Source organism: Mya arenaria, chromosome 17, assembly GCF_026914265.1.
Source record: "Mya arenaria isolate MELC-2E11 chromosome 17, ASM2691426v1".
Classification (NCBI taxonomy): domain Eukaryota; kingdom Metazoa; phylum Mollusca; class Bivalvia; order Myida; family Myidae; genus Mya; species Mya arenaria.
In genome coordinates this window covers 39114992-39127736 of record NC_069138.1, presented here as the reverse complement: position 1 = coordinate 39127736, position 12745 = coordinate 39114992, and the positions used below count along the sequence as shown (strand labels likewise).

The following is a 12745-nucleotide window of genomic DNA, read 5'->3' as shown; positions in this document are numbered from 1 at the left end:
TTAATTATAGGTAGATCGATTCTGGCAAATACACCAATACACCCCAATGATTGAGAGTCCAATTTTGACGATCTTCAGGAAAAAGAGAGGGCCCTCTCGGCCTGTGGCCGAGGTACATCCGCTCCTCTATTTTCAGGAGAGTGTCAAAATTGAACTCTTATATATATTTAAACGACAGTCAGTTGATATTTTGCTAAATTTTAAATGACACCTACCAAATGTTAAAAGAAGTTTTGTCATCATTTAACACAAACGGTACAATTTGGCGATATCTGACTCTTTGTGAGAGTCCCTTTAAAATTTGAATCATCGATCAATGTTATAAATATTTTCTGTTGTAAAGCTACCAGGAAATTTTGCACGGGTGACCAACCTTCATTATGTTTCATTTTATATGACAATATGGCTAGGTGCCATTAATTATTGTGAAATTTGTTAAAGAAATCTGCAGCCGACTTTAACTTATATCATAAGTCAAATCGAAGTAAATCATCACATATAATTGCAGGTCGCATTTATTTAAATATAATGTTTATATACTTCATATTTTTCATCAACATTTTATTAAATCAGGCGTAACACAATCTCTCTCTACCTAATACTGTTTAACGGCTTTCCGTGTTCTCCGTGTTGTCATGAGTGTTTCGCCTCGTAAAATATGGATGATGTTACTGGCTGAAGAAAGAGTATATTAACCTGTTTATTTTAAGTTAACATGCCATTTTAAATGGTTGCACTTGAGAATCAAGGCGCCATGGGAAAGGCGATCAAATAGGTTATGTTAGATATATTTTCTCTGGTGTTATTTACGCGACTTTCAAAGGATATCAATCATATATGAAAAATAGTATATATAGGATATATTAATACTCGCCTATAAAGATCATACTTCAATTAAATTGTTTTCAACTAATGACACCACAGTATTTTAGCAGTAATTTGAAGTTATACATTTTCATTTTTATCAACAATTTTAATACCATACGGATAGTTTGATCGCCATACTGGTCGTTCATATTGAACATGAGACATACTTTATAGTTTATCTAATTTGTTTATGTGAGTTATGAGTATTACACCACCAGACACGCTCATTGAAGTGACAGTGTTGTATGAAGTACGTGTGTAATTTAAGAAGATGGTAAATAAAATATGACATTTTAAAAGACCTTGAATGAAGTGTTATTCTCAAAGTACTTATATAAAATATCTACACGTGGAAACATTTCCTGTAATATAAGTAAAAGAGAACAAGCCACTATAGTTCAGTAAGGCGGGACTTTGTCGGTAGCAAAAGAAGTTTAACCATTATATAGGTTCTCATTTATTTGGAAGTATATATGAGCATTGATAAAAAAGCTTGCATTTTCCGGCTTCATATAGACCTCCCAATAAGCAATAACGTATATATCACATACTTGTGTCGCCATATATTTCTCATGCACTAAAGCAGTGAACTTAAGATATTTAAAGAGATACGTTCCCGTTGCGTTTTTATTTAATCTTTTACACCCTGCATATCTGAGTTAGTTGTATCGAATAGAGTTAAAAGCTAAGGTAATATGCCCATGTTTAAACAAGCAATAAATAGAGAATACTAGGTTAGTGCTGTGCATGGAGAAAGTTTATCTGGCAAGGCGGAGGAATTTATCGGGTGGGCCGAATTCGTACCAAGTATTCCGCAAGTCACAGGTCACGGCTGTCAAGAGTGTGTAAACAATCGCCTCGTGGTAAATGGAATTAATTCATGTTGATATTAAAGTGCTGGTTGTTTAAAACTGCTCCGGCAAACATGGAATTCATTTGTGTGGATAGCGAAATGTTGTCATTAACGATTCAAATGGAATTAACGGTCGTTGAAGAGGTCGGCTGCACATTTTCCAGCATTTGCAAGTGTTTGTTTGTTATCCTTTTGTTGCTGTCAAGACCACCATCACTAGCCATTTTTTCAGAAGTCCTCCCAGCTTCTTTTCCCCCCAATTTCATCTTCATGAACCAGTTTTCATGGTCATGACCATGTGATTGTGAGGAGGTTCTCGGCGCTATGTAAAAAGGGTCATCTGATGTGCAGAAATCAATTGGTCGTTGCACTGCATACAGCTTGTACGCATGAACCGGACAGCGTTCTATGTCCTCTGGTATTGAAAATATTTTTGGCGTAACATCCCGTACATCTGTTATGTTTGACCCTGTTCGCGTTTTTGTCTGGCGCTCATTCAGCGCCAGGTATTTCAGCCCACTTGATGATGTTTTAAGCTCTACATCACCCAATCTGCCAAAGAATGGTTTATTAAACATATGTCAGTATCATAAAATTGAAGTTTGCTACATTTTCACTGAGTTGTTTAGATCTATAAATAAAAGCATGCTCAAATGTTTTATATAAACACAACTAAATTCATGTTTATGCAATATTTTGATAGTTTACACGGTAACACAAGACAAATGTAATGAAATATTAAAAAAAAATCAAAAAAAATCAATGCTTAATTGTGTAAGAAATGACCCTTGTAGTTTTATTGACAAAACACCTCATGTTAAATCAGCTCTTGAGGCACCGAGGAGTTCTGAGTTCGACTCTCAGCAAGGGCCTTAGTTACCTTACCAAATTATTATCATTTTTAACTCAAACTCAATTTTTTATAATCTTTTATTTGTCATATTGTGCGTTTCACGATTCTACTTTTAAGTAATTAGGCAAAACATTAACTCTTAATTTAAAATCTCATTTAAATTTATTTCCCACCTCAAATCATAGTTTTTTTCGTTCCACGTAGCCCAAACTGGATACAGTTGTTGATCCATACTGTGTTGAGGAGTGATGCGGCACTGCTTGAGCCGAGGACCTGTTTTTCATAAAGCATATTTATTCTTCGTCAGTGAATGGACTTGCTTTTAAGGGCTTGGTTCCCATTTCCCAACCCTTTAAATGTTTTTTGTTATGGCCCTTAGTGCATCTCTTGTGAGTTGGAATGCATTTGTTTGCTCTGCGATAAGGCGAAATGGATATTTGTGCCTCTTCAGCTTTCTGTCAAGACTGGAGACAATGTTGCGGATAGATGTAGGCTCATACTCGGCACCGTCAGCTTTACGAACTAATAAGATGTAGTTTGCTATATACTCTACTAACAGATCCGGCTCAATCTGATATATTGCCTTTTTCCCAACTTTACCGAGTAGAAAGCGTTCAATTATTTGGACATCTGAAAGTGTTTTTTTCATTGTGTTTTTGTTTTCTTCATCTTCAATCAGCTTTCTTATATCATCGCTGGTCAATTCGACAAATTCAGGGCAGGGCTGACCTGTGTTACTGCTAGGTTCAGCAGATTGCATGGAAACAGTGTTAACATTAGAACTTTCACAGGAGGTATCAAATTTAGAAATGTAAAAGCCATTTATTTCGCTAAACTCTTTGTTTGAGATTTCCTTAATAAATTGTTTTCTTGAATTGGAGCTGGTGGTGGGCTAATTTTCAACAAGTCATATCATATGACATCGAATGTACCTAGGCTGAGTTCGTCCATTTCTTTGAAACAGCCGACAGCTGATCGTGATGATGCAACAGTTTGTTTACAAAAAATTCATGTATTCTGAGTGACAAATATTGAAACAAAATGGACATTTCTTAAAACGGGTTTATTACCTAATGATGTATTGATTAAGGGAAACAAAACTATAACAAACTCATGAATAATTATATAAAGTAGGTCATGTTTATTATTTAATTTAGTTCATGTATACAACATGTACATGAAATAAAAAGTAGTCCGTATTTCGCGGTCACGTGACCAACTGACTGTAGATAAACATCACGTGGTCTACTAACCTAATAAACTAAATTTACACGGCTTCTTGTTATTGGATCGATTTATATGCTAGTGACAGGATAAAATAAGTATTTGATATATCATAGTCAATTTAAGCAAATTGTTTTAGCAATCAGAAGTCCATAATACAATACATATCTCATACATATATATATATGTGTGTGCGTAGTCTTGTAAGGTCATGGCCGTTCGAGGTACCATTTCAGTCCTCGAAGTAACACTGTCATTCACGTTCAAAAGATTTTAGCACAATCTCTTTCAGAAACATATTGTTTATGCATGTAGCCTATGATTTAATTAAGTCATTAATTAAGTAATTAATTATTTTCAGAGCTATATTAGATGTCTGAAACGTTTAAGTCCTCAACATAAAGACCATATTTTGATATATGCATATCCGAGACTGTTACCATCAAATACATTTCAATTACATGCGAGTACAAGGAGTTTAATTATACATTAAAAAATAAAGTAAATTCAGATGACGATAATTAAGTAACGGCATATGAGAGCGAGAAGTTCAAGTACCCATCCAAATGCAATTAATTTAACTATTCGTTAAAAAGACTACTTTTTTAGTTTTAACCATGCATGGCAAGGAAGTTATCGTTAGCATGCATCATTCTTAAAAAAAACATACAACAGAACGACGCATTCCATTCCACTGTAAAAAGACATACAGAGGCCTCAAATAAGCTCATACATGAGATAATATACCTAAACATTGGGGTTTAAAGGGAATAACTGCAGAATTTGGAGAATTATGCAAAGCAACAGGGTCAAAGTTTGCAAACTGCATATTTGGACACATTCTTAATGCAAAACAATTATATTAATAATAGTATTTCGAGATACGATACACCGGCTGTACTTCTTTGGTAGGTAGAGATGGTTTGATGGATGATGTTCTTTCAAGACCGCAAGGATGCAGGGAAAAATATATATAGTTTGGCTGAATTACTGAGATGAAGTTGTAATGCCTTTACACCCATCCATTTTCATTGGCTATTGTTCAGTTTTTTTGGCTAAAAAGGGGAACTATTGCTTAAACGTTATTCATAAAGTCCAGGAGGATCAAATGTAGTAAAATGTATTGTTTACATATTTGGCTGCACCGCATTCTTGCACGTGTTAGGATTCGCTCAACATCATTTAATACTGTGCATACATTCACACGCACAGGCTGTTCAATCGTTCGCGTACAGTACCGGCTGGTCGGGGATCTCAATTTCATTCTATGTTATTCTTAATTTGCAAATGCTATGAGATAGATAATGCGTGTACACGGTAAATGTACCGAATAAACCGTAGATATACATTGCATGTGGTTCCTTTATACTGTCCGTAACTTATTTTGAGGATAATATCTAAATAAAATTTAAATAGTCATATCCGCATGATTTGTTGCAATTGTCTTATATTATAACTATACGTATGTTTTATGAAGAATTTAATCACCAAATATATAACTTATAAAAATAGTGTAAACGAATTTGGCTGATCTTAATAATTATATCTTTAAACGTCCCGATCGTGCTCGATGCATCTTGGCAATTGACATTTGCAGACAAATAAATTGTTGTCCACTTCTAATTATCTGTAACAATAGAGAGATCGGAAATAAGAAACAATTCACAGACATGCATGGGACTAGCAGTCTACGAGATGAATATAAATATCAAGTCATTTTGGAGACACTTTTTGCATCATTTATCTGTCTGAATATTGTTGTGAACAAGATGGATGGTTTTGTTTGTTTGAATAATACTATATAATGCTAAAAAATAAAAAAATAAAAAAAATAATAATAATAAATATGAAAACAATAATAATAATAATAATAATAATAATAATAATAATAATAATAATAATAAAAACAACAATATAAACATAATAAAGAGATCAAAGTGACGACAATGTTTGAGGACATTTCACAGCCTTCAATCTCAACAAATGACGTAGATAGAAATCATTGAGTGTTTTTTATATAGCCCAGTCTTACGTGTCCTCGCCGCTATCAGCATCACCGCCTTGTGATCGTGATAAATTGCTGATCAGCCTGATAGTCGAGATATAAAATGTGACGTACTGCCGATATAAATTAGGTTATACTCTCAGTGTTCAAATAGCGCGTGTTAAGTAAATAACGCGCATTGAGGATTTACTGCAAGGACATTGCAAAATCAACGTTGTCAAATGGTAAAAAGGAAAGACCTAATATTGACATTCTCTTGAACACGTTGAAAACTATCTCTACGGCAAGTATGGAAACTATTCGAACAAACTTATAATGGTGTAGACATCGTAAATGTTATAAGAGGCCTTGAATGTTAATAAATCATATATATTGAACGCAATTTGTTTTTTAAAACAATAACGAGGTGCAAACAAAAAGTTCGAGTACCGGTTATATATTGCACAATTTCGACGTCTGTTTTCTACAGCGCTGGAGAAAGAAAGGTGGTCGATTCTTAAGTCGTATCATTACCACATATGCATAGTGAGTAAATTTTTATGACGGAGTCTATGGTGTGGAAAAGACGACCTTCGCCTCTTCCTAATAAAGCGAGGAGATCCAAATCATCAAAGAAGGTAATGTTCTTTTCCTTCATACCTTCAGCCAGGTAAAGCTCCTGAAAAACTATCTACTACTATCAAAATGTAGGTTACATCACCATATCAATAATGATCACAAATGATATTATAAATGTTAATGTGTTTTAAATGTGGTTTAATCACGATTGCTTAAGTTCGTTTAGTGAGAACAGTCAAAAATAACAATACTCTGGAAGTAGCGGGCTAGGCAGTGCGTAAAAATAATTTATTCATCTTCGGATGACCTTGTTTTACAATTGAGATCAATATAATCGATTTTGAGAACTTCTTAATTCAGTGTTGTCACGCTCAATGTTCTAAAACATTTATAAGAAGCATATCGACTGACCACAGTTCTGCAACAAATTGTACATAATCATTTTATTAACATTAATTAGGAATAATTACAGATATATTAATATATACTTTTATTTAAAAGTATGACACTAATTATTTTCACATATCGCAACTGATATGACTAGGATTGTCACTGTAGTTTTCATTGTATTATATAAACTTAAATATATCTCTGCTTAACTTTTTCATGTTAGCTATTGCAGTGCTGTTTACAGACGCGAGTCTTAAATGTACGTCGTGACATTCATATCTTTATTCAAATATGCCACCAGTGGCTTAACACAATCCTTTACTAAATATTACAATTTGACCAGAAGCAGCGTTGCTTGTTTTTACTGTATCTGCTACAAATTATCAATCCTGTAAACCACATATTTGTTTGTAGATTAATACCAGTCAAATACTCAGACTTATGACGCTAATTGATATGGGTTCAGTTGATCTAATTGATATGATATGTATACTAAAAATGAGGTAACGAAAGTCATTACCTTAAAAGCCATAGTGTATTGGAACGAAAACATATTCGACCCTTTGACTGATATATCTGATAAGTAAGACGAAATCAGATTTTTTTATTTCGATCCAATATATTTCTGATTGGTCTTGAAATGAGTCTTTATAGAGTGACGAGTATTTCAATGTCAATGTATCAGCCTTAGTCGTGCAAGTTTCAATTAGGAAATAACCGCAACTCGACCAGCATAACTACATCCTCTCATGAGTATTTGATTCTGAGCCTAATACTACAGAACTTCTGCAATTAATCATCGGTACACAGCACTACGTTATAAAAATTGTCAACCGCCACACGATATCTAGGAAGATACTATATCAGGACCAACCCGTCTAATTGATATCAATGTCAGTAGGCTTTGTGTTCACTTTTACACGTTTAGTGAATGCTTGTGGATCCACGGAATTGTTGGATACTTTAACATTAGATAAACATACATGGATATAATGCAAAAAATCATTTAAACTTATCCAGTATAACTTTGAATTTTGATGATCTTTCCTGCGTCGTGATGTATAACTTGTTAAAAAGCAAGCTTCATGCATTAGCGAGCTTTGTAACGTATTTCCTGGGCGAGGTGAAAAATGATTTATATTTTTAATCACATCCTTTTTTATAGTAAGAAAGCACAAACACCTACCGGTTTCACGTGCGCAGATGATGAGGCGAATACCACAAACCGACACGCTACTTGCATTGTAGAAATAAAGTACCACCACCTACCACCCCACCCAAAATCATTTAAAACAAAATATATATCCGATTGTTTGAATTTCCACTAGTTGAAGTGTAAATAATGAGATGATATACAGTTAGAAACACAAAGTTTTAACCTTTGAATAAGTTTTGATTCCTTTGAAATGTTAATGTCACAACCGGTAAGATGACATCATAATATGGAAATCTGTTCATCTAACATTTCCTGTTTCAATTCGTCTTAAACGTTATTTTTATAGAATTAAAATGAATATTCCTTTCATTATTAAGATATAAAATAGACTACTTTTTTCAAATATTTCTTTAATAAAACATATAAGAAACGTATGACTTGTTGGAGTAATACCAATTAAGCAAGTATTGTTTCAAGCTAAATAATTTACAAACATGCGGTGTGATATTGTTGTATTACACATGTGAAATACAAACAAATAAGTATCTAAACCAGACACATGGATTATGATATTGTCATAAAACTCAATTAATTATGGAGTATAAAACTTGATTATTGGATTGTTATTAAGTAAAACCTTATGCAATCTGTTATAATATTGATAATATTTAATGATTCATTTAAACGATCCGACTGTTATTAAAAGAACCACCTTTTCTGTTGACGAATCTTTTGAGTCTTGCATTCATTACAATTAAACTACATTAAATTTGATATAAAGTGATTTATTACGCACAGTCTTTGTTTCAGCATGTGGTTTGAGTCTTTTCCAATGACAATATGTTGTAAGATTTTCATGTCTTGTAGCGTTGCGTCTTTTGTTTGTTGTTTGGTAACCCATAACGCAATATATCTTATATTCCAGTATACGAAGTACTCGGGTACGATTTAATCACGATTTTGATGATTCCATTGTAACGTTTAAAGGCCGCCACGTATTTTAATAATACGTGATTGTCAAAGTTAAAGCAGCGCTGAGATCAAGTGTTGGTGTTTGATCTTTAACAACTTAACGCCAATAACAAGCGCTCAGATTGGGTATCGATTGCGAAATGTAGGACACAAAGGTTTATCGCATATTTAAATAATTTCTCAATGAAACACCGGCGTTACTCACAGTCGCTTATTGTTGAATGAATGTACGTAATGTAGAGCGCATTTGACAGATATAAATAACGGAATCGCTTAATTTGGATTAATTTGACACAGACCAGCTGACCAGTGGTACACGGGGTCCCACTCAGTCACACGAGTAAATAATTGTATGATGAATTTCAGTCACGGAAGCATGTCGACTACTGGGCATGTTCATTGTTGATAGGACCATTGCCTTATGCTCCTTATTTGGGTTTAAATTTAAATTTTCGACTTCTGGACTTTTCCGTGTAGTTTTCTCTGTTCCCGTCGTTTTCATTGCATTATTTTGTCAGTAAAAACTGCTCTACACATGTATATTAGAAATGGAAGCAATCGCAAGCCACCTTGTTAAACCATTCCGGACTGACCTACCCTACAGTATGATACAGGTCGGCCGGTAATATTATTCTCATTGCCTGATCGATTTGTAATAAATATATCAAGAATGTATTTCATTCATCAATAGAATGTGCCTAAAATGTTGTCATTTTTTTATCCAGCGTACTTTTATTACATAGTCGAGACTTGAACACTCTTTTGTTTTGTATGATATGTATCCTTTATAATAAGCATAAGGATATATATCTAAAGTAGTATATCAATAAGTATTACTTAAAACACGTTTAAGGCTTAATCGGATGCATTTAACCCCTTTTGTAGCACAAATTTGACAGAATATCAGTTATAGCAAATAAATATTGGGTATTTAATCCGTTTAGACTTCTCCTGTAGCAAAAATCAAGCTGAATCGTTTTCACACCATATTTATTCCCAAAATTATCTCACACAACATTGCCTAAGTATCGATAACAGCATAGGAAACACATTTCTACAAGAGCTCCTAAACCTTTTGACAAATATAGCATACACAATTGGATTAATAACATGATTTAAGAAGTATATGCGAAAGAAAAACGAAAACAGCGTAAACTCACTTGGTGACATATTGACAATTTTTCCAACTTTAAGAGTCAGTAAATTATGCGTAACATACGTAACAATAAACACAATAGTCAATAAAAAACAAATAATGGTCTTTGTTGTGAAATGCCTGGTTCTCTTTGTTCGACCATTTCTGTTACAGATATGTTCGATGCTCCCCGTATGGTTCGAACTCCCATTCTGGTGCGTACAATTTGATGGTGAACCGTTATTCATTGGAATGGAAATTGACATGTTACTTCCAGTATTCTCACCTATCCCTATTTGTTTACGGTTGGTCTCCGGTGTTTCATTACAAATTGTATTTTGAAAATAAATTCCAGTGCTAAACACCGTTTCAGGCGAAGAATTGGTGCGCTGCTCTGAGATCGCTTTCATTTGTTTAGCAGCTTCTCTCATCACAAATGTATACAACACTATATACGTCACTGAAATTCCGACCAGTAAAATGATGAATGTGAATTTATAGATTATCCTCCAAATGGATTTCTCGTACTTTTTTTCAGTTTCACATAGATGAATAGTCGTGTTCCCTCCATATATATTCGTTATATTTGTTGTTTTTATTCCACACATAATAGTTCCGGGTATAGATAAAAGTATAGGGAATACACAAGCAACCACTATCAAAATTCTTACTGCAATGGCTGGTGTCATTTGTTTCTTAAATGGCTGCACCACCTTTCTAAACCTATCTATTGATATTACCAGGAGGGCGAGACATGAGGAAGATGCCCCAAACACGTTGAAAAAACACTTCACTTTGCAGGTTACCACGTCCCCAAACTCAAAGTATTTCCTCTGTTTCACCATCTCAGCGGGTATCAAAGTTATACATATCACCAGATCTATCACAGCTAGTGTCAGAACGAACACTTTGAAATTATTCCGCTTGTAATCCCGACTCAAAGAGAACACGAGTAGAATTATGAGATTTCCGAAAAATCCAAAAACGGCAAAGAAGCCGAACGTTATTGTAAGCGGAAGTAATGCTCTTGCATATCGATCGTTCAATTCGTCTAAGCTCTCTGTCTGATAATCTGTGGTATTGTTCATGTTCTCTTTCAGTCCTTGTCAAACTGTTAATGCTCTTTCTTTGATTTTCTTAATGTGTTTCTGAACAATTTGTTCATTAGATACTGTTTTTTTCTTTTTCAAATGCATTGCCAAGGTCTAATGACACATTTTGCACTTCACTCAAACATAATATTTCCCACAAGTATATACATAATTCAGGATATAAATTTTTCACAATTGTTTTTTTTTCTATTTTTCCCATAGCGCAAACTCAAAATTCAGTGCCTATACATTTAATTCATAAATATGAACAAAAATTCCATGAATTCACATCTGACATTTATTCCACCTTCTTTGCATAGGCGATTAGACAATTTTACAAAGCGCGGTGTAAATTGATATAACAAATTTAATCGATTTTATCTTGTTCTTTTAAAATATTTTTCATATATTTGTCATGATCTGTGCGAATAAAATCATAAACCTTAGACACGTAAATGGCACTTATTGTTTATCATCCTCTTGAATGAATTTATACTCCGTTGTTATTGCAGCATTTCAAATCCTTAAACCAAGTACAATCATAAATTATGTAACTTGTATATTTTGAAACGACGTTGCTGTGCGTTTGTTTTCTCTTAGTGCATATGATTTATTTATGACCTTTAGATTACTGCAGAAAGCTTAATTTGAATGTTGTTTTCAAATCTAATTCCGTCCTTCTTCAGTCCTGTACAATCTTCATAAATGTCCACACTAAACAATTGGTAAATACACTACGCTTTATATTTCTCAACATCTGTCAACTAAACTCTGGGCAGAAAAGCATGTTGAGAAGCAAGGATATCGGAATTGTCAGCAGTGAAGGCGCGATGATCAAATATAATCGGATACTTAGTAACTGAGAAATGGCGCCAAGCATCGGCCAACGAACTTTATAACAAAAAAAAACTAATATTTAGTATGGAAATTTACTTCCGATTATATCCAATTGGATTATATACTGTCATTTATCGATCATGAAATGTGTCCATAATATTACCTCAGCGTCGTTGATAACACAACAGACATTCAAGAGGACAGCAGCTCTCAATGATTTCATCTATAGTCGATTGTTAAAGCTAAAATAATGTCTTTTCTTTTTGCTGACTTCTCTACGTTGAAGTTAATAAAAAAAATGTTTTTTTACTAATAAGAATAACAAAAATCATATCTATAAAATTATATAAACGAACAGGTAAACTAACCAATGCATTGAACGTCGGCGGAAAACTGATTATCTTGTTTGGTTTTTACATAATTGTAGTTAATTATATAAACATACCAACCTCTGGTATCTGCAAGAACGTTTCTTCATTCCAATCTATCTGTCTTAGACTACATAAATGATGTTTGCATTGATATAACTTTGCCTAAAATAGCAAATGTGTTATTTTTTTTCATTTAGAAAGTGACATATAAAACGGAATTGATGTTGATATTGTTCATTACGTAATGTGCTGGTTCCGAACAGTGTGTTATTATGTAAATTGTCTTATTCCAATTCCAATATTTATTACGGATAATTATACATGAACAGCTATTGATAGTTTGTCTCGGAAACACTTTTGTTCTGATGGATTACGCGCGTTCGTGTGATGCATGTTAAAGTTTTAATCGTCTGTCTTATTGGTATCCGAGTTG

The 12745-nt window shown here is 33.6% G+C and overlaps 1 protein-coding gene across 1 annotated transcript; it reads right to left on the bottom strand.

Annotated features, from left to right (window-relative positions):
- Positions 1-1836: 1836 nt before the first annotated feature.
- Positions 1837-11101, bottom strand: LOC128223469 (cholecystokinin receptor type A-like). The gene is made up of 3 exons (XM_052932749.1): positions 10278-11101; positions 9915-10217; positions 1837-2272 (listed from the first exon to the last, which is right to left on the bottom strand). The coding sequence occupies exons 1-3, from the start codon at positions 11099-11101 to the stop codon at positions 1837-1839; spliced, it is 1563 nt and encodes a 520-aa protein (XP_052788709.1).
- Between the last annotated feature and the right edge of the window lie 1644 nt (positions 11102-12745).